The sequence below is a fragment of the Coregonus lavaretus genome (genome assembly GCF_964263955.1).
Source record: "Coregonus lavaretus genome assembly, chromosome: 8".
Classification (NCBI taxonomy): Eukaryota; Metazoa; Chordata; class Actinopteri; order Salmoniformes; family Salmonidae; genus Coregonus; species Coregonus lavaretus.
In genome coordinates, this window is record NC_139995.1 from 21,792,105 (window position 1) to 21,814,839 (window position 22,735).

The window sequence follows — 22,735 nt, forward strand, 5'->3', positions numbered from 1 at the left end:
TTTGTCATAGTGTACATTGATGACATCCTAATCTACTCTAACTCTCTGAGTGAACATGTGTCCCATGTACGACAGGTTCTGGACCGACTCCGACAACACTCTCTGTTCGTGAAGGCCGAAAAAAGTGAATTCCATGTCACTACGATTTCCTTCCTTGGGGCCATACTCACTCCCGACGGGGTAAAACTGGATGAATCCAAGGTGCAAGCTGTACGAGACTGGCCTCAACCCCAGACGGTGAAGGAGCTCCAGAGATTCTTAGGGTTTGCCAATTACTATAGACGGTTCGTGCGTAATTTCAGCACAACCGCAGCTCCCCTGTCGGCGATGACCAGCTACAAGGGTCGTGGTCTGAAATGGACGGAGGGGGCAGTGCGGGCTTTTGAGACATTGAAACAACGCTTTACCACCGCTCCCATTTTATGCCAGCCGGATCCTACCTTGCCGTTTATCGTGGAGGTGGACGCCTCGGAGGTTGGAGTTGGAGCCGTTCTATCCCAGCGCCAAGGTGAGCCGCCTAAATCACGACCCTGTGCTTTTTTTTCTAAGAAGCTGAATCCGGCCGAGCAGAACTACGACGTGGGAAATCGTGAATTACTGGCGGTGAAGTTAGCACTGGAGGAGTGGAGACATTGGCTGGAGGGAGCAGATCATCCGTTCCAAGTGCTCACCGACCACCGCAATCTGGAGTATCTTCACAGTGCTAAACGACTGAACTCCCGACAGGCAAGGTGGTCTTTATTCTTCAACCGTTTCCAATTCACTGTCTCTTATATTCCCGGGTCCAAGAATTGTAAGGCGGACGCGCTTTCCCGACGGTTCGAGCGCGCGGAAAGACCCATGGAACCAGAACCTATCCTCCCCATGAGTTGCCGTGCTGGTCCTGTGAGGTGGGCTATCGACGACACTATTCAGGAGAGCCTACAAGCGGAACCAGCCCCTCCAGAAACACCGGAGTCTAAGGTGTTTGTACCAGCTCCGCTACGACCTCAACTGATGGAATGGTGCCACACGTCGCTGGGATCTGGTCATCCCAGAATCACCCGAACTACACGACTCATCAGCCGAAAATACTGGTGGGATTCCCTCACAGATGACGTCAGAGACTATGTCTTATCCTGTCCAGTATGTGCTCAGTCCAAGGTACCTCGGGCACTACCAGAGGGTAAGCTGATGCCATTGCCAACTCCTCAACGACCCTGGTCGCACATTGCAATGGACTTTGTTACAGATCTACCAGAATCTGAGGGCCATACTGTAATTCTCGTGGTCATCGATCGCTTCTCCAAGATGTGCCGGTTAGTACCCATGACCCGTTTGCCTAACGCCACTCAGATGGCTGAGACTATGTTTAACCAGGTGTTCCGGCAGTTTGGTGTCCCGGAGGATATTGTTTCCGACCGGGGACCCCAGTTTGTATCCCGGGTATGGAAGGCCTTCTGCGAACGCTTGGGCATCTCGGTTAGCCTAACCTCCGGATATCATCCCCAGGCCAATGGGCAGACAGAACGGCTCAACCAGGAAATTGGGAAATATCTACGGCAACAATGTTCGCGGCAGCCGCAAGAGTGGAGCCGATTCCTTCCTTGGGTTGAGTATGCTCAGAACTCACTCATTCACACCTCCCTATGCCTAACGCCCTTCCAGGGTGTTCTAGGGTATCAACCACCCCTGTTCCCGTGGGATGCCGCATCAGGGATGGTACCGGCGGTGGACGAGTGGTTCCGTCGGAGTGCGCAGGTCTGGGAGACGGCCCATCAACATCTCAGTCAGGCCTCACAACAGCAAAAGACCTACGCCGACCGACGCCGGAGACCTACTCCCACTTATCAACCCGGGCAACGAGTGTGGCTGTCTACCCGGGACCTGCGGTTCCGACGGAGCTGCAAGAAGCTTCAACCCAGGTACATCGGGCCTTTTAAGATACTGAGACGTATTAACCCTGTCACCTACCGTCTGTTACTTCCCCGACACTACAGGATAAACCCTACGTTCCACGTCTCCCTGTTGAAACCTGTCCACTATAGCCCGATGTACCCCCCAATCACTCAACAACCTACTACACCACCTTTGGAGGATGAACAGGACACCACCTATACAGTCCACGAGATACTGGAGTCGAGACGGAGACGAGGGGGCATCGAATATCTTGTGGACTGGGAGGGATATGGACCTGAGGAACGGTCCTGGGTCCCTGCTAAGGACATACTGGATCCCGCTCTCAAGACCACTTTCCACGCTGAACACCCAGATCATCCAGGACCCCGACCCAGAGGAAGACCACCCGGTAGAGGTAGAAGGCCGTCAGGAGCCAGCCCTGGGGAGGGGGATACTGTAAGGGATCGGGGGTTGGCTGGGTCTAGACAGAGTCTGACACTTCCCCGATCTACAGAGAGGGGGAGTCATCAGACTCGATCTGGTTCACCTGAGTTCTGAGCACACCTGTCTGTAATTAGGGTAGGATATAAGGTGTGCTCAGAAGTTCAGTCGGTGCGAGGTATTGTTCCATTGTGACTTGCTAAGCGTTTTGTTCTGAGAGAGAGAGAGAGAGAGAGTTTGTTGTTTTTGATTACCCGTGTATCCGACCTGTGCTTTGTTGTTTGACTCCCCGAATTGCTTAATCCTCTGCTTGTTTATCCCAGTGATTACCATACTCTGACCCTGTGCCTGTGCCCTCGACTATGACTACGCCCGCTCCCTTGGTACCTCTGCCTGTCTCTGCCTGTCCCGGTTTTGACCAAAGCCCGCCTGACTACGATTAAGCTATTCCCTTGTCTGTACTCTAATAAAGCATCGCAATTCTGCGATTGGATCTTACCACTCTGTCCGAGTATTCATTACAGACCAATTAGTCTACTCCCGTCACTCATTAAGATTTGGAGGGTATTGTGAGTAGAGAAATATGGGAGCATATGGAAAATAATGATCTGATCACAGCCAATCAGCATGCTTATCGCAAAAATCATTCCACTACCACTGCATTGATTGACCTGACTGACCAGTGGCTCAATGCTATTAATAATGGCAGATTTGTGGGTGTACTATTTTTAGATTTTAGTGCAGCATTTGATTTAGTGGATCATGAAATAATTGTCAAAATTATTGCATTATGGGTTTAAGGAGGCAGCATTGAATTGAGTACAGTCATTTCTAACTGACAGGAAACAGTACACCTATATCAATGGGTCATTGTCTTCCCCTCATGCTTTAAAACTGTGGAATACCACAGGGCAGCTGCCTTGGGCCACTTCTTTACTTAATATATACCAACAACCTTCCTTATGCCTTATCTGAAACTCAAGCTACTATATTTGCAGATGATACTACAATTTATACAAGACAATCAGTTCAACAGGTACATCAAGCTTTACAAGTAGATCTGGGTTTTCCGGAACAAACTTGTTTTGAACACCAAGAAAACCAAGGTTATGTTGGTCTGTTCCACTAGGAAAATGCCAACACAGCATGCAATTAAGTATTGGGGGAGTACAAATTGAGGAAGTGGCAGAAACCAAATTACTAGGGGCACAGCTAGACAACTGCTTATCATGGTCGTCTCAAATAACTCATCTATGTAAAACATTTTTACAACTGCATGCATGATCAGAAGGATAGCTAAATATTTACCGGGAAAGATTCTTAAGCAAACAACCCAAGCATTAATTGGGAGTCACGGGGGGCCAGTATGAAAATGTATGCACTCACTAACTGTAAGTCGCTCTGGATAAGAGCGTCTGCTAAATGACTAAAATGTAAATGTGAATGAGTCAGGTAAACTACTGTTCTGTGGTCTGGGGAAATGCATCAGCAAGATTGCACAGAACATAGCAGCAAGGATTATTTTAAGGTGGAGATATGATTATTCTGTTGTAGTCATGCACAATGCTCTTGGTTGGTCATCAAATCAACAAGATAATTGAAAAAAACATGCTTATTTTCTTTCACAATGTACACCATTTAAAACGGCCAAACTCCATTCACAACAGTATTCAGTTGGTAAGAGACAGACATTTAGTCTATACTAGGAATAGATTGTCCACCATATATGTGTTATCACGACAGAAAAGAGAAATAGGCTAAATAACATTTCGATTCAGAGCAAGAAAGAAATTGAATAATTGATCTGAGCAAACCAGAAACCTTTCGATATATAAATTCAAACAATACTTTAGAACCATTTAAATATAATACATTGGAAGGTTGTGCAGGACTATGGTAGATGAAGGAATCAATCTATAATTTCAGACTGTTAGAGTATTTATCTGGTCAATATGTCAATGTATTATGTCTGTTTGTAGCAGTGTGTTACATGTGAAAATGTGATCACATTATAAAATTGTATTTTAATGTTTAAGGACTCTTGGAAGATTAGTCCAAATGAAGACTAAAAAGAGATCCTAATAAAATAAAATCAACCATGGGGCACTCTGTTCACAACGTTGACATCAGCAAACTGCTCGCCCACACAACGCCATACGCCTTGTCTGCCAACAGCTGAAACCGGGATTCATCCCTGAAGGTGAGCATTTGCCCACTGAAGAAGTCGGTTATGACGCTGAACTGCAGTTAGGTCAAGAACCTGGTGAGGACAACTAGCATGCAGATTAGCTTCCCGGAGACGGTTTCCTACAGTTTGTGCAGAAATACTTCGGTTGTGCAAACCCTCAGTTTCATCAGCTGTGGCTGGTCTCAGATGATCCCGCAGGTTAAGAAGCCGGATGTGGAGGTACTGGGCTGGCCTGGTTACACGTGGTCTGCAGTTGTGAGGCCGGTTGGATGTACTGCCAAATTCTCTGAAATGACGTTGGAGGTTGCTTATGGTAGAGAAATTAACATTTAAATTCTCTGGCAACTTGAGACATCTGTAGCATTGTGTTGTGTGACAAAACTGCACATTTTAGAGTGGCCTTTTATTATCCCCAGCACAAGGTGCACCTGTATAATGATCATGCCATTTAATCAGCTTCTTGATATGCCACACCTGTCAGGTGGTTGGATTATCTTGGCAAAGGAGAAATGCTCAACAACAGGGATGTAAACAAATTTGTGCACAAAATGAGAGAAATAAGCTTTTTGTACGTATGGAAAATTTCAGGGAACTTTTATTTCAGCTCATGAAACATGGGACCAACACTTTACATGTTGCGTATTTTTGTTAAGTGTACAATTCATGATCCTATGAGGGCTTAAAATAATAAACTCACAATGGCTACTGTCAAAGCTGTGTATTTCAGAGCTTCAGGATGAACAGAACAACACTGGAAGAGGTTGTAAACACTGGAGAAGTTTCCTTTGTAAAACAAACAAAGCATTATTCCTGAGTTAGTTTTTGTTTTCAAAGGGTTTGCCCCAAGTCTCCCTAGGCAGATGGGTTGTCTCCCACAATGTAAACAATGTTGCCCTAGATCTGGGATTTCCGAGTCTAGTTTGCCCCTGAAGTGCTAACGCATAAGACCTTGAGTTAGGCTAAATAAAATGCTTAGTGTGCAACGTGTACAGTACAAAGTTTCCTCACTGCCAAACATGAGCTCCAGCAGGTGGGGGCGCTCTGCTCATGCCAGTTCAAAAACACAGGCCGGCCTGTGAGCCCAGGGGCACAAATTCAATAATTGGCATCACCATCCACTCAACGTCATCATCTCACTGTGGAACTCCACTTAAGTGGGATCATGTCTATCCTGAATTACATAACGTTGGTATACGTGCCATGACTAGGCTTAGGCTATGTGTCAACCAAACTGGGTTCTGGGGGGTAACTGGGGAAAACTGGGTTGTAACTAGAGACAAAAAGGTGCCATGCTACACTGTTAGTAGGCCTATTGGCATTACCAAGGGAACATGTAAAGACAGGCATTTCTGTCAAAGACACTGCCAGCAATAACATTAGAGTAGGAGTAGTCAAGTACTATTTGAGAAGGTCCACTATTTGAGAAGGTCCACTATTTGAGAAGGTCCACTATTTGAGAAGGTCCGGTCACACAAATTTCCTAGGTGGCAAAGGTCCGGATTAATATTGTCATTAATTGGCGTAGTAACAAAACCCCATCTCGCAACCCCAAACTATTCACAGCCCTATTGTTGGCGGAGAGAAAATTGTGCAGTTTAAAGCTAATATCGCGCAATTCCACACATCTTGCATGGGGCAGATTTTTTTTTTCTCTTTTAAAGCTCCTTTCCTGCAAATCTACATATTTTTCTATGTCTTATGTGTGTTCATATGATACCAGGGGTCGAAGCCCGACAGAGTTGATTTTGTCCTGGTTTTTTTTGGGGTGCGGACAGGGTCTATCGGGGATTAGAGGGTCTGCTACAGCAACACTACTCATGAGGTGTTGCTGAATACCCCAGTTACCTGTCTGGTTATTTTAATTTCATTAGAGACTCTCATAACCATCACACCAGAGCCAGTGTTGCCAATATCAGACCGCTGCGCTATAGGAGCATGGCTGGAAAAAGCACTGGTGCGAAGGAATGGTGTACCAAACCATATAAAATCCATCTCTATGATAGGGAGTTTTAAAAGAAACGTTAAGAAATGGTTTATGGGCAAAATTATTTTAAACTGCACAGTATAATTGTATAATTGTGTCAATGAACGTTATTTGTTCATCCATTTTATTTATTTGACTGTTTCTTCCCTATTGATGAGATGTACAGTATCAGTCAAAAGTTTGGACACACCTATTCATTCAAGGGTTTTTCTTTATTTTGTACTATTTTCTACATTGTAGAATAATAGTGAAGACATCAAAACTATGAAATAACACATGTGGAATCATGTAGTAACCAAAAGAAGTGTTCAACAAATCAAATATATTTTATATTTGAGATTCTTCAAATAGCCACCCTTTGCCTTGATGACAGCTTTGCACACTCTTGGCATTCTCTCAACTAGCTTCACCTGGAATGCTTTTCCAACAGTCTTGAAGGAGTTCCCACATATTCTGAGCACTTGTTGCCTGCTTTTCCTTCACTCTGCCGTCGGACTCATCCCAAACCATCTCAATTGGGTTGAGGTCGGGGGGATTATGGAGGCCAGGTCATCTGATGAAGCACTCCATCACTCTCCTTCTTGGTAAAATAACCATTAAACAGCCTGGGAGGTGTGTTGGGTCATTGTCCTGTTGAAAAACAAATGATAGTCCCACTAAGCCCAAACCAGATGGGATGGCGTATCGCTGCAGAATGCTGTGGTAGTCATGCTGGTTAAGTGTGCCTTGAAATCTAAATAAATCATAGACAGTGTCACCAGCAAAGCACCCCCACACCATAACACCTCCTCCTCCATGCTTTACGGTGGGAACTACACATGCAGAGATCATCCGTTCACCCACAACGCGTCTCACAAAGACACGGCGGTTGGAACCAAAAATCTCCAAATTGGACTCCAGACCAAAGGACAAATTTCCACCGGTCTAATGTCCATTGCTCGTGTTTCTTGGCCCAAGCAGGTCTCTTCTTATTATTGGTGTCCTTTAGTAGTGGTTTCTTTGCAGAAATTCGACCATGAAGGCCTGATTCACACAATCCCCTCTGAACAGTTGATGTTGAGATGTGTTTGTGACTTGAACTCTGTGAAGCATTTATTTGGGCTGCAATTTCTGAGGCTGGTAACTCTAATGAACTTATCCTCTGCAGCAGAGGTAACTCTGGTTCTTCCATTCCTGTGGCGGTCCTCATGAGAGCCAGTTTCATCATAGCGCTTGATGGTTTTTGCGACTGCACTTGAAGAAACGTTCAAAGTTCTTGAAATGTTCCGTACTGACTGACCTTCATGTCTTAAAGTAATGATGGAATGTCATTTCTCTTTGCTTATTTGAGCTGTACTTGCCATAATATGGACTTGGTCCTTTACCAAAATAGGGCTATTTTCTGTATGCCCCTCCTACCTTGTCACAACACAACTGATTGGCTCAAATGAAGGAAAGAAATTCCACAAATTAACTTTTAAGAAGGCACACCTGTTAATTGAAATGCATTCCAGGTGACTACCTCATGAAGCTGGTTAAGAGAATGTCAAGAGTGTGCAAAGCTGTCATCAAGGCAAAGGGTGGCTATTTGAAGAATCTCAAATATAAAATATATTTTGATTTGTTTAACACATGTTTGGTTACTACATGATTCCATATGTGTTATTTCATAGTTTTTGATGTCTTCACTATTATTCTACAATGTAAAAAATAGTAAAAATAAAGAGAAACCCTTGAATGAGTAGGTGTGTCCAAACTTTTGACTGATACTGTATTTTGTTTTCATGTTATAATCTTGTGTATATTGTTTTCAAGAGGACCACAATGGAAATACGTTTTAAAACTTCTCATCCTCAATGATTTTAAATGGCATTGTACTGTATCCACATGTGGTTGTATTGTGTTTAAAATAAAATGTCAAATAAATAAAATGTAAAAGCTGGACTGGGTCTATTGGGGTTGTCAGAGGATGCTGTATTGTCTTCATCCATTTGACAACATATACATTTGGTAGGAATGACAACACTGTGATCTGATCAGTTTTAAAATCTATAAAACATAGGCCTATCTGGTGGCACAAGTGTGACTGATACTAATGGCGGCCACTGATTGGCTGAATACCGGGCAGCGAGGTGGTTGGAGTTGTAAACAAAGCAGCATGAAATAAATATGATGCCATGTTTTCTAAATCCCGGTAGTTTCTCAAGAGAAGAACTATAAAGCGATCTGTGCATTTGAACAACATAAATACACCTACTTCACTTTTGCATGTCAAGAACTGAATGACCATTGCTGCACATGCTGCCATTGTTTTGAACAGATTATATTGTATTAACTACAACGAGCAGGCAGCTCATGAACAAACAAGTACAAGAGGGATAACACAAGAGACATGCAGATGCAATAAGTGAAAACACATCTACAGTGTATTCGGAAAATATTCAGAACCCTTAACTTTTTCCACATTTTGTTACGTTACATCCTTATTCTAAAATGGATTAAATAAAATGTTTTCCTCATCAATCTACACACAATACCCCATAATGAGAAACCTAAAACAAGTTTTTTGAAAAAACAGAAATACCTTATTTACAGACTTACAGACAACTCGAAATTGAGATTAGGTGCATCCTGTTTCCATTGATCATCCTTGAGATGTTTCTACAACTTGATTGGAGTCCACCTGTGGTAAATTCAATTGATTGGACATGATTTGGAAAGGCACCTGTCTATATAAAGGTCCCACAGTTGACAGTGCACATCAGAGCAAAAACCAAACCATGAGGTCGAAGGAATTGTCCGCAGAGCTCCGAGACTGGATTGTGTCGAGGCACAGATCTGGGGATGGGTACCAAAACATTTCTGCATCATTGAAGGTCCCCAAGAACACAGTGACCTCCATCATTCTTAAATGGAAGAAGTTTGGAACCACCAAGACTCTTCCTAGACCTGGCCGCCCAGCCAAAATGAGCAATCGGGGGAGAATGGCCTTGGTCAGGGAGGTGACCAAGAAACAGATGGTCACTCTTAACAGAGCTCCAGAGTTCCTCTGTGGAGATTGGAGAACCTTCCAGAAGGACACCCATCTCTGCAGCACTCCACCAATCAGGCCTTTATGGTACAGTGGCCAGACAGAAGCCACTCCTCAGAAAAAGGCACATGACAGCCCACTTGTAGTTTGCCAAAAGGCACCTTAAGGACTCTCAGACCATGAGAAACAAGATTATCTGGTCTGATGAAACCAAGATTTGAACTCTTTGGCCTGAATGCCAAGCATCACCTCTGGAGGAAACCTGGCACCATCCCTACGGTGAAGCATGGTGGTGGCAGCATCATGCTGTGGGGATGTTTTTCAGTGGCAGGGACTGGGAGACTAGTCAGGATCAAGGGAAAGATGAACGGAACAAAATACAGCGAGATCCTTGATGAAAACCTGTTCCAGAGTGCACAGGACCTCAGACTGGGGCGAAGGTTCACCTTCCAACAGGACAACGACCCTAAGCACACAGCCAAGACAACACAGGAGTGGCTTCGGGACAAGTCTCGGAATTTCCTTAAATGCCCCAGCGACGCTCCCCATCCGACCTGACAGAGCTTGAGAGGATCTGCAGAGAAGAATGGGAGAAACTCCTCAAATACAGATGTGCCAAGCTTGTAGCGTCATACCCAAGAAGACTTGAGGCTGTAATCGCTGCCAAAGTTGCTTAAACAAAGTACTCAGTAAAGGGTCTGAATACTTATGTAAATGTGAGCTTTTTATTTTAAAGAAGTTTGCACCAAAAAAAACTGTTTTTGCTTTGTCATTATGGGGTATTGTGTGTAGATTGATGAGGAATAAAAACAATTTAATCCATTTTGTATGAAGGCTGTAATGTTACAGGGGGTCTGAATACTTTCCGAATGCACTGTAACTGGGGATAGTTAGCTAACAATGTCACAAAGCATGATGCGGTAGCCAGTTAACTTTCATTTTGAAATAACTTAATATTCCCGAGTTAGTGAGATATTAGTTTTGAAAGACTTGAAATTGGCATGGGAGCCAACTAGTTAGCAAGCTACCAGCTTACAAAGGTAATGTAGATAAATGGTTAATTGTTTTTATTTTATTACTTTTTTTAACGAACTATTAATCTTTCTCAATTACTGTAGCTGGCTAATTCATTTAATCATGCTTTGTGATACACCCGGATTTATGCTCTTTTAGTCCACAAAATATGTCACCCTGTCTATAGTAGAACCTGATGAACAACATGGGGGGGGAAACAATAAGTCACAGTCATGCTTTTTTATTCTACCAGATCCACGATGAGAAGGGAGAAGGTTCTAGCTAGTGTATTTGGTATTTTATATTTTATTAGGATCTCCATTAGCTGTTGCGAAAGCAGCAGCTGCTCTTTGTGGGGTCCACACAAAACATAATACATTACATTCAAGAACAGAACTAAATCATTTTTTTTAAAGGCACACGTAGCCTACATATCAATACATACACAAACTATCTAGGTCAAATATGGGAGAGGTGTTGTTTTTTCAAACCAGGTTTGCTGTTCATTTGAGCAATATGAGATGGAACGGAGTTCCATGCAATAATGGCTCTATATAATGCTGTCCGCTTTCATGAATTTGTTCTGGATTTGAGGACTGTGAAAAGACCCCTGGTGGGATGTCTAGTGGGGTAAGTGTGTGAGTCAGAACTATGCAAAAAAATTGGGATTTTCAACACATTCATGTTTCTTATAAAAATAATTAGTGATGCAGTCTTTATCTCCTCAACTCTTAGCCAAGAGAGACTGGCATGCATAGTATTTATATTAGCTCTCTGATTACAATGAAGAGCAAGTTATGCTGCAGCTGTTCTGGGCCAGCTGCAGCATAACTAGGTCTTTCCTTGCAGCACTCTCCCACACGACTGGACAATAACTAAGATACGACAAAACTAGAGCTTGCAGGACTTGCTTTTTGGAGTGTGGTGTCAAAAAAGCAGTGCATCTCTTTATTACGGACAGACCACTCCCCATTTTTACAACCATTGAATCTATATGTTTTGACCATGACAGTTTACAATCTAAGGTAACACCAAGTAATTGAGTCTCCTCAACTTGTTCAACAGCCACACCATTCATTACCAGATTCAGCTGAGGTCTAGAATTTAGGGAATGACTTGTACCAAATACAATGCTCTTAGTTTTAGAGATGTTCAGGACCAGTTTATTACTGGCCACCCATTCCAAAACAGACTGAAACTCTCTGTTAAGGGTTTCAGTGAGTTCATTAGCTGTGGTTGCTGATGTGTATATGGTTGAATCATCAGCATACATGGACACACATGCTTTGTTTAATGCCAGGTCATTGGTAAAAATAGAAAAAAGTAGAGCGCCTAGAGAGCTGCCCTGCGGTACACCAAACTTGTTACATGTTTGACATTAGAGAAGCCTCCATTAAAGAAAACCCTTTGAGTTCTATCAGATAAGTAGCTCTTAATCCACAATATGGCAGAGGTTGAAAAGCCATAACACATACATTATAAGTTCTTAACAACAGGTTATGGTCAATAATATCAAAGGCTGCACTGAAAACTAACAGTACAGCTCCCACAATCTTCTTATTATCAATTTCTTTCAAACAATTATCAGTCATTTGTGTCAGTGCAGTACATGTTGAGTGCCCTTCTCTAAAAGCATGCTGAAAGTCTGTTAATTTGTTTACAGAGAAAGAGCATTGTATTTCGTCAACAACAACAACAAAAAAACATCCCTATTAAGCCCACATACCATATAAGCCCACTTGCAACTTCTGAGTAAAAATTTTTTTTAAACGACATCATCAATTTTTACTGTGTGATGTTTCTTCCAATGAAGCTGCTTGTTACATAAATGGCACTTATTATTGTAAGCCAATCAGATTTGTCAATATTGAGTTATCAAAGCATGTGTGACATGTGCCTGCTGATCCCAGAAGAAGTTGCAAAAAAACGTGCGATTTTGGCACCCTCAGAAGATATTTTTTTTTGCATATTTCTACTCCTGTTTTTGGTAAGTACTCATTTGTCTTTTAACCATAAATTCACTGATGTTCCCTTTAAGCCCACTTGACTGTGTTTCAATGGGGATTTTCTTCCTTTTGATCTTTGAACCATTTTACTCCCTAATTTTGACCTCACCTGATAAATCAGCTCCATAATTCAGATAATTAATACCCATATTTAAATATCAGTCATATTGCATAGGTCAATTCATTCTGGATAGGCCTATATTCTATCCTAACATTAACAATCATTTTTTAAAATCTTTAGGCCTACTTTTCAGATGAGTTTTAGTTTGAGATGACTAAAACACGAAGAAACTACTGTTCATGCCCACGCATGATAGAAGCATGCCGTCTGTACAGGGAGGGAGCAATGCAAAATCTTGAATTTCTAGCAAAAACATTGAGTAGACAGGAAGTCGTTGATGCAGAGAGTGAAGGAGCAGCTGAGCATTGATGCACAACAGGGACATGTGATCTACCTGAGTCCAGCGGTAGAGCAGGAGTGGCGCAGCGGTCTAAGGCACTGCATCTCAGTGCTTGAGGCGTCACTACAGACCCTCTGGTTCGATTCCAGGCTGTATCACAACCGGCCGTGATTGGGAGTCCCATAGGGCGGCGCACAACAGTGTTGTCCGGGTTTGGCCGGTGTAGGCCGTCATTGTAAATAAGAATTTGTTCTTAACTGACTTGCCTAGTTAAATAAAGGTTAAAAAAAATCAGAGTGTCTTCAGGTAGGGTTATACTGTAGTGACTGATAGTCTAAGAAAAAGATAACATGAAACAGTGTGTAGCCTAATATGAAGAATGTGATTTTGCCTAATCCAGTGGTTCTCAATGTGTGACCTGGGGGTATGTGTGTGTGCCTGTGCGCGTGCATTAGTGTGTGTGTGTATGTGTGTGTGTGCGCTCACACGTGTGTCCAGGACTAATGCTTTGTCATTCTCCATCTCTTCAGGTGCTTTGCCAGTTGGGTTGGGGCTTTACCCAGACGGATCTTCTCGATCTCGTTCAAGAGTTTGTGATAGCAAAGGAACTTCAAACCCCCTTCAAGGACCAAAGACCCGGCAGAAAATTGTTTGAACGCTTCATGCGGGACCATTCAGAACTGACCATAAGGAAGTCGGAACCCCAGCCATCAACGTCTGCATACTCTGCAACTTCAAGCCCTTCACCCTCATCAGGCATTGGCATCAACGATTTCTTCCTGCAACGCATCATGCCAACCAAGAAGAGCAATCCAGCCAAAGACAGAGAATCAACACTAAAATATGGAGTCTCTAACATCTGAACAAGCCATGTTGCGGCTAGGGGAAAGTGAAAAAAAGAAACAACCAAAGGATGGCAAGACCAAGAGCAAGAAGGCTCCTCTGGAGAAGGCAAATGCATCGGAGGCAGTGGGCAATGAGGCAGTGAGCAAAGAGGCTAATGAGAATACAGAAACCTGTACCACAACCTTTACAGTGGAGAGAGACGTGTACTATGCTGTCATGTTCACGAAACCAGCGGCATATTACATCGCACGATCACTTAACGAGTCAGCACCACCAGAGGGTGAACGGTATGTGATGAAGTTCCTAGACAGAGGGCCAAACAACACATTCTTCCTCCCATCCAGGGACAAGATTGAGTATGTAGTGCTCAAGTTCATCCTCTGCAAAGCAGAGCTGGAGGGACCTGGACCATTCTATTTGCACAATCATGAGATCATTGAAAATCTGTACAAAAACAAGATGAAAGCCATCAAAGACTTGTTAGCGTACAGTGAGGGAAAAAAGTATTTGATCCCCTGCTGATTTTGTACGTTTGCCCACTGACAAAGAAATGATCAGTCTATAATTTTAATGGTAGGTTTATTTGAACAGTGAGAGACAGAATAACATCAAAGAAATCCAGAAAAACGCATGTCAAAAATGTTATAAATTGATTTGCATTTTAATGAGGGAAATAAGTATTTGACCCCTCTGCTAAACATGACTTAGTACTTGGTGGCAAAACTCTTGTTGGCAATAACAGGGGTCAGACGTTTCTTGTAGTTGGCCACCAGGTTTGCACACATCTCAGGAGGGATTTTGTCCCACTCCTCTTTGCAGATCTTCTCCAAGTCACTAAGGTTTCGAGGCTGACGTTTGGCAACTCGAACCTTCAGCTCCCTCCACAGATTTTCTATGGGATTAAGGTCTGGAGACTGGCTAGGCCACTCCAGGACCTTAATATGCTTCTTCTTGAGCCACTCCTTTGTTGCCTTGGCCGTGTGTTTTGGGTCATTGTCATGCTGGAATACCCATCCACTACCCATTTTCAATGCCCTGGCTGGAGGTTCTCACCCAAGATTTGATGGTACATGGCCCCGTCCATCGTCCCTTTGATGTGGTGAAGTTGTCCTGTCCCCTTAGCAGAAAAAAAACCCCAAAGCATAATGTTTTCACCTCCATGTTTGACGGTGGGGATGGTGTTCTTGGGGTCAAAGGCAGCATTCCTCCTCCTCCAAACACGGTGAGTTGAGTTGATGCCAAAGAGCTCCATTTTGGTCTCATCTGACCACAACACTTTCACCCAGTTCTCCTCTGAATCATTCAGATGTTCATTGGCAAACTTCAGACGGGCATGCATATGTGCTTTCTTGAGCAGGGGGACCTTGCGGGCACTGCAGGATTTCAGTCCTTCACGGCGTAGTGTTTACCAATTGTTTTCTTGGTGACTATGGTCCCAGCTGCCTTGAGATCATTGACAAGATCCTCCTGTGTAGTTCTGGGCTGATTCCTCACCGTTCTCATGGTCATTGCAACTCCACAATGTGAGATCGTGCATGGAGCCCCAGGCCAAGGGAGATTGACAGTTATTTTGTGTTTCTTCCATTTGCGAATAATCGCACCAACTGTTGTCACCTTCTCACCAAGCTGCTTGGCGATGGTCTTGTAGCCCATTCCAGCCTTGTGTAGGTCTACAATCTTGTCCCTGACATCCTTGGAGAGCTCTTTGGTCTTGGTCATGGTGGAGAGTTTGGAATCTGATTGATTGATTGCTTCTGTGGACAGGTGTCTTTTATACAGGTAACAAACTGAGATTAGGAGCACTCACTTTAAGAGTGTGCTCCAAATCTCAGCTCGTTACCTGTATAAAATACACCTGGGAGCCAGATATCTTTCTGATTGAGAGGGGGTCAAATACTTATTTCCCTCATTAAAATGCAAATCAATTTATAAGATTTTTGACATGCGTTTTTCTGGATTTTTTTGTTGTTATTCTGTCTCTCACTGTTCAAATAAACCTACCATTAAAATTATAGACTGATCATTTCTTTGTCAGTGGGCAAACGTACAAAATCAGCAGGGGATCAAATACTTTTTTCCCCTCAATGTAAGACTGGCAAGCGAAGATAACCACAACGTGGGCAAAAGATTGAAACAAACAAACAAACAAACTAAAGCTTAGACCACCCTATAACCTGTTATGTTACACTACTAAGATAACTAAAACGATAAAATCACATCAAAGAGCATAGGCCTACATTTAGCCTAGGAGAAAGTAGAAATTGCAGAAATGTTTCTTGTTTATTTTGCTTAAGTTATAGGCTAATGATACATGAGCTTCAAGATGTTATGACTGATGTCTCCTCACAATGAACTCTATGTTTTAATGTTACTCCACAATGAACTGAATGGTTTTAAAATGTATTTTTACAATGTTTTCAAACTACTAGCCTAAATGTGATTAACATTTTAAATCAATTAAAGTTATTGTTTAAATGTAAATGCTCAAATTGACTCATTTACTATCCTTAGAACATTAGTATTAAACCTGCAAACTGTTTTTATTTTAGTCAGTCGGTCTTCAGAAATCTTCATAAAAACATCTGCACTTTCAACCAGTTGGCTGGACCAGAAATGTTGGCCAATTTCAAATGCCAACAGCACACCATAGGATAGAGATATACAAAATGACAACACATATTGAAAGATGAAGTATTGAAGAGTAATTTCCACTATAGTTTTGATTTTGTTCGTAAATAGTTTTTTGGCTACATTCCAAAGAAGACATGTAGTAAGTTTAGCTTTTTCTGCGTTGACAACACTGCAAAAAGGCTAGTCACGCCTATTTCAAATGCCATTTACATGCCATTGGATAGGAGTGGAGACTAAATGAAAATAGCTATTGAGAGCTAAGAGATTACAGATTTGAATAGAACAAGTTTGTATTGTTAAGATTTTTTAAATATATATATATATATTTATCAACAAATCTGAAGTGGGCTTATTTGGAACACCCATGGGCTTAAAGGTTACATTAGGTACCCATTAAGCCCATGCCAGACTATTAACATATTTTGACAAATTAAACAATAAAAACATTAGAAATTGGTATAAATTAATTATTGACACTTCAAATGATACAGCAACACCTCCCCCATAAGCATGTATGTCTCTTATATATATGTTTTGCCCTTGTATTACTACTGCTGTATCATCAAATGAATTATCTAAGTGAGTCTCAGAAATGGCTAATATGAATGTTATCTGATGTTAGCAAGTTATTGATTTCATGAACCTTATTCCTAAGGCTACATATATTAATATGGGCTATTTTTAGCCCTTTCCTGGGTAGCTTATCAGTGATAGGCATAATATGGAAAAGAGCAAACAAAGCAAGAGAACAAAATGTATACATTCAGCAGTCCATTAATCAGTTAGTGTGTGTGTGTGTGTGCTGCGGGATTGAAGCTACGCACCATAGGCTTGGCTCTCTCATCCTTTCCAAGCTTTTGGGAGGAAAGGTGGACAATGCGCCTGTCATAGCGGATGTAAGCAATGTCCCCACGCGCTCTGGCAGCTTTCATGGTTGGGATAAGTTCTTTCCTCTTCTGGCGCACAGCTTCAGGATAGTTCTTGTTGAGGAAGATAGACATTCCTCTCAAGTTCTTGGCTCTTTCCAGAACAGCTACCTTCTCCTTGAACCTCAGGAACTTGATTACTATCGGCCTGGGCCTGTCACCAAGGCTGGTGGTCGGTTTTCCAGTTCTGTGGGCGCGCTTCACCTCAATCTTCCTGTGGGTCCATTTTCAGTTTCTCCGAGATCATTTTCCTCACTTTGTCCTCAGACTATGTCCAGGTCTCGTGGAGATTCTGCAATTCCGTCCACAACCATGTTGTTCCGCCTTGATTGTCCCTCGAGATAATCTAAATTCTCCGTCATTGTTATCATGGATTCACACACAGTACTTACAGTGGGGAAAAAAAGTATTTAGTCAGCCACCAATTGTGCAAGTTCTCCCACTTAAAAAGATGAGAGAGGCCTGTAATTTCCATCATAGGTACACGTCAACTATGACAGACAAATTGAGATTTTTTTTTCCAGAAAATCACATTGTAGGATTTTTTATGAATTTATTTGCAAATTATGGTGAAAAATAAGTATTTGGTCACCTACAAACAAGCAAGATTTCTGGCTCTCACAGACCTGTAACTTATTCTTTATGAGGCTCCTCTGTCCTCCACTCATTACCTGTATTAATGGCACCTGTTTGAACTTGTTATCAGTATAAAAGACACCTGTCCACAACCTCAAACAGTCACACTCCAAACTCCACTATGGCCAAGACCAAAGAGCTGTCAAAGGACACCAGAAACAAAATTGTAGACCTGCACCAGGCTGGGAAGACTGAATCTGCAATAGGTAAGCAGCTTGGTTTGAAGAAATCAACTGTGGGAGCAATTATTAGGAAATGCAAGACATACAAAACCACTGATAATCTCCCTCGATCTGGGGCTCCACGCAAGATCTCACCCCGTGGGGTCAAAATGATCACAAGAACGGTGAGCAAAAATCCCAGAACCACACGGGGGGACCTAGTGAATGACCTGCAGAGAGCTGGGACCAAAGTAACAAAGCCTACCGTCAGTAACACACTACGCCGCCAGGGACTCAAATCCTGCAGTGCCAGACGTGTCCCCCTGCTTAAGCCAGTACATGTCCAGGCCCGTCTGAAGTTTGCTAGAGTGCATTTGGATGATCCAGAAGAGGATTGGGAGAATGTCATATGGTCAGATGAAACCAAAATAGAACTTTTTGGTAAAAACTCAACTGCTGAGTTGCATCCAAAGAACACCATACCTACTGTGAAGCATGGGGGTGGAAACATCATGCTTTGGGGCTGTTTTTCTGCAAAGGGACCAGGACGTGTAAAGGAAAGAATGAATGGGGCCATGTATCGTGAGATTTTGAGTGAAAACCTCCTTCCATCAGCAAGGGCATTGAAGATGAAACGTGGCTGGGTCTTTCAGCATGACAATGATCCCAAACACACCGCCCGGGCAACGAAGGAGTGGCTTCGTAAGAAGCATTTCAAGGTCCTGGAGTGGCCTAACCAGTCTCCAGATCTCAACCCCATAGAAAATCTTTGGAGGGAGTTGAGAGTCCGTGTTGCCCAGCGACAGCCCCAAAACATCACTTCTCTAGAGGAGATCTGCATGGAGGAATGGGCCAAAATACCAGCAACAGTGTGTGAAAACCTTGTGAAGACTTACAGAAAACGTTTGACCTGTGTCATTGCCAACAAAGGGTATATAACAAAGTATTGAGAAACTTTTGTTATTGACCAAATACTTATTTTCCACCATAATTTGCAAATAAATTCATTAAAAATCCTACAATGTGATTTTCTGGATTTTTTTTTCTCATTTTGTCTGTCATAGTTGACGTGTACCTATGATGAAAATTACAGGCCTCTCTCATCTTTTTAAGTTGGAGAACATGCACAATTGGTGGCTGACTAAATACTTTTTTTCCCCACTGTATGTCCTCTCTCAATTACTTAGTTTGCTGTCATCTTGCCATTCTCCTGTTTAAACTCATCGAGCTGACCCTGGGAGAACTGCAAACTGTTCTTCAGGTCCTGGACCTCTCTGGTCAGGTCGTCCATTCTTTTATTAGTTGACTCCACCAGTATTTGGACAAAACACTTGAAGCTATTTTCTTGTTGTTGTAGTAACAACTGCTTGTAGAACTCTTTTGGTTCGTTTAAAATATTCTTCACCTATGATAGAGAGACACCACTGTCCTCAACGTTACTCCCGCCGGCTTTTGTCTTTCTCATGGTAGCTAGCAACGTAGGTTACGCTGTTACTCCAGCAGTTCCAGACAGGGCAGGTCGCAGGGAAGACTGAAAACAACAACAAACAGCAGGGAACTAGACAGCCACAAGCCCGGGAAAATCCGCGGTTCCAGCCACAATGGCTAACAATCCTGCATTCGAGCCCACAAGAAAGCCCAGCTAGCTTGATAGGCAGCTAGCTAGCAGTTAGGCTAGCTGCTTCGCGAAATAGCGCCTCAGACCCGGCCTTGGTCAGCAGGATCACTGGACAGAGAGTAGCAGTCCCAGCAACTGATGCCAACTGAGTCGCGGGATCCAAACTCAAAAAGGTAGCTAGCTACTAAGAAACTTTTCAATACACTTTCAAAACAACACATTTTCCAAAACAACTAACCGAGCTCTCCCTCGTTCCGCATGTATCACTCTGTCCTTCGACTCTTATTTAATGTAGATTTCCGGTTTATCAGGTCCAAGGCTCCCATGACTTATGATTATTCATTTGTAAGTTAATAACATTAGCTTTTTGCTTTAATGCCATCTGTACCTGAGAGCAGATCTGGTCTCACGTGCAGAAGCCAGCCATCAAGCGCGAGAGACATATTGGGAGGGAGTGGGGGGGTCAACCTCCAGGGGGCCCACAACCAACGTGTTCATATGCTTTCTGAGGGGGCCCTCCAACCCCCAAAACTAATAAATTCCACTGGAGGTCAGGGCCCCAGGGCACGTGCCCTGCGTGCTCGTTTGGTAATCCGGCCCTAGTTGCAAGACAATGAATACACCCCAGTTTCGACTAGCCATATGACTAAAAATAAAATATATATTTAACTGCTGGCTTCCCACGGACTGTTTTTGTGCAACCCAATACAATTGAAAGCAACGCTAGCATACGTAAATACACCAGGGTTACTAAAACCACCTAGATATTAGTATTTGTTGTCAGCTTAGGACAACATTTATTTGTCTGACGTCAAATTGCCAGCTAGTACTCGTAGTAGACGAGTTGTTACGTTCTCCCCTCGGGTGTAGTTCGTCTGAGGAGGAGACGTAAATGCCTGTGCCTACGCACACAAGGTAAACTAGATGGATGGGGAAGAAATGTGGGGTGTAATGAACTAAAATAACCAGACAACATCCAGATCTCAAGATTAGCCCTCGGGGGACGTTTAGTAAGGTACTTAAACAAAATATACAACACCCATAAAGAAACAGTAATGAAACAAAACTCAATCAAACAAACCAGGGAAGGTAAGAGAAGGGAATATTTGGGGAACAGGGTCGAATTAATGAAAATAAACAAAAGGTCCCTCCTCTTCTACACACCTAAACCTTCCTATCACACTCCAACCCTAACCCACTTTCCTGCCTGTATACCAAAAAATACAGGGGTGACACCCGCCCGGCTAACCTAGTGTGTAAAACAATGGGTTATCTACGTGGGAATGTACACCCATGGGCAGATCTACCTCTCCCTTCTCCATGACCCAGGTAGGGTGGAGTACATCAGGAGGACAGGCTGGAACACAAACAAAGATAAATTAACACAACCAATACCCAAACAGCCAAACAACAAGTGTCCTCTCCCCCCTCTTCGAGCTCACACGGCAAACAGGTATACTCTCCTGACCGAAGCCACGCCCACCATCGTCAGCCACAACTCAGCACACCTGTAATGCCCAGAACACACAAACACACTACAAAGGAAAATGGGGAGAAAGAAAAACACGTCACACGTAACACGCCCCCCCCAAAAAAGAGTAAACCCCTGGGTTTATGATAAGAACCTTACACATACCTATATATTTTCATTATAATACCAAATACTTACAACACATAATTTCTATGAAAAACAGAGTGCGGGCACACCGGCACCAGCCATGGTACCAGTTATGGTCTCTCTGCTAGTTCTTGACATAATGGGTCCTCCCCCTCCAGTGAATGTCGGCTACATTGTAGCAGAGACTAACACAGGCGCACTGTCTGGACAACCATAAATTATACAAATGATTTGTCAAAATAAACATCTTTCAGATGTTTTTGGTTGCCAGCTTGCTGCAACACTTCATATTTGCTTAATGCTACTGCTAACAGTAGCTAGTCTTGGTTAAAGGGTTGATCATGACACTCACCTTGCATGAATCGGTTGCCAGCAAAATCCTGTGCTGCCATGGTTATTATTGAATGAGATTAATGCTCAGTGCTGCTGTGATCTGCTTTGTCGCTAGGGCGGAGATAGCAGCTACACTGTCTTTCTAGTAGTGTAATGCTGTGTTCCAAATCAAGTGGGATGGTGGTAATTACCAGTTGAAGTCGTAAATACTAGTTGGATGCATTCACGTGCTTTGAACTTGTTGAGAATGCCAATTGGCCAATGGCCAACAAGCTGTGTCAACCAAAAACTAAAAGTACAGCTATCATGCTTGTAAACGAATTATAGTGTTCAAAAAAACATATTAATAGATTGCTTTTTATAAATAATGTTTTGTTTCATTTAACTGATGAAAATGCTATTATCTAGGTAATTTCCTTAGTAGGTGGCGTCATTCAGCATGTGGGAGAAATCTGAGCTCAGGGATGATATTAGTCACAAAACGTGATGATGCATTGAAATTATGTAGACAACACCACACACTTATGTTCATACATCCCAAACAGTCCCTTTACAAGTCAGAATGTTGAATACATTTCATTTGAACTTACTCTACCTGTTGTCTGCTAATTTCGTGGAAATATGAGACAAAATATCCACAGGAAAGTGTTATTCACCCGACTTCCAGAACACTGGTCTATATAATGATCTGTAGATTTGTATTTCCAGGGTGTATTTTCATGGTAACATTCGGCTATTGTTTAGGTAATGTGCATCACGTGCAAATGCAATAGATTGAACACACAAGCTGAGAGAACCATATACTCACTGGCTCTCTAAAAAGTAGGGTGAACAATACTTTCCTGTGGATATTTTGTATAAAATATCGAGCAGCTGAAGGGCCAACTGCTCAGTGAACCAGTAGAGTAAGTTAAAATGTAATGTTATTAATCATTCAGGCTTGTAAGGAAAACTTTGAGGGTTGGAGGGGCGTTCAAGTGGATTTTTTCCAGTCATATCTGATAAATACCACCTTCCCACTTGTTTATGAATGCAGCTTTTCAT

At 42.7% G+C, this 22,735-nt stretch overlaps 1 protein-coding gene across 1 annotated transcript in view; it reads right to left on the reverse strand.

Moving 5' to 3' along the window:
* Positions 1-21,750, reverse strand: part of LOC311133969 (synaptoporin-like) — a gene marked incomplete at both ends in the record, with an annotated part of 138,022 nt that extends 116,272 nt beyond the window's left edge. The window contains one exon of the mRNA XM_084167596.1: positions 21,711-21,750. Within this exon, the coding sequence (XP_084023722.1) occupies positions 21,711-21,750 (40 nt within the window). The remainder of the gene's footprint in view (positions 1-21,710) is intronic.
* Positions 21,751-22,735: the final 985 nt, after the last annotated feature.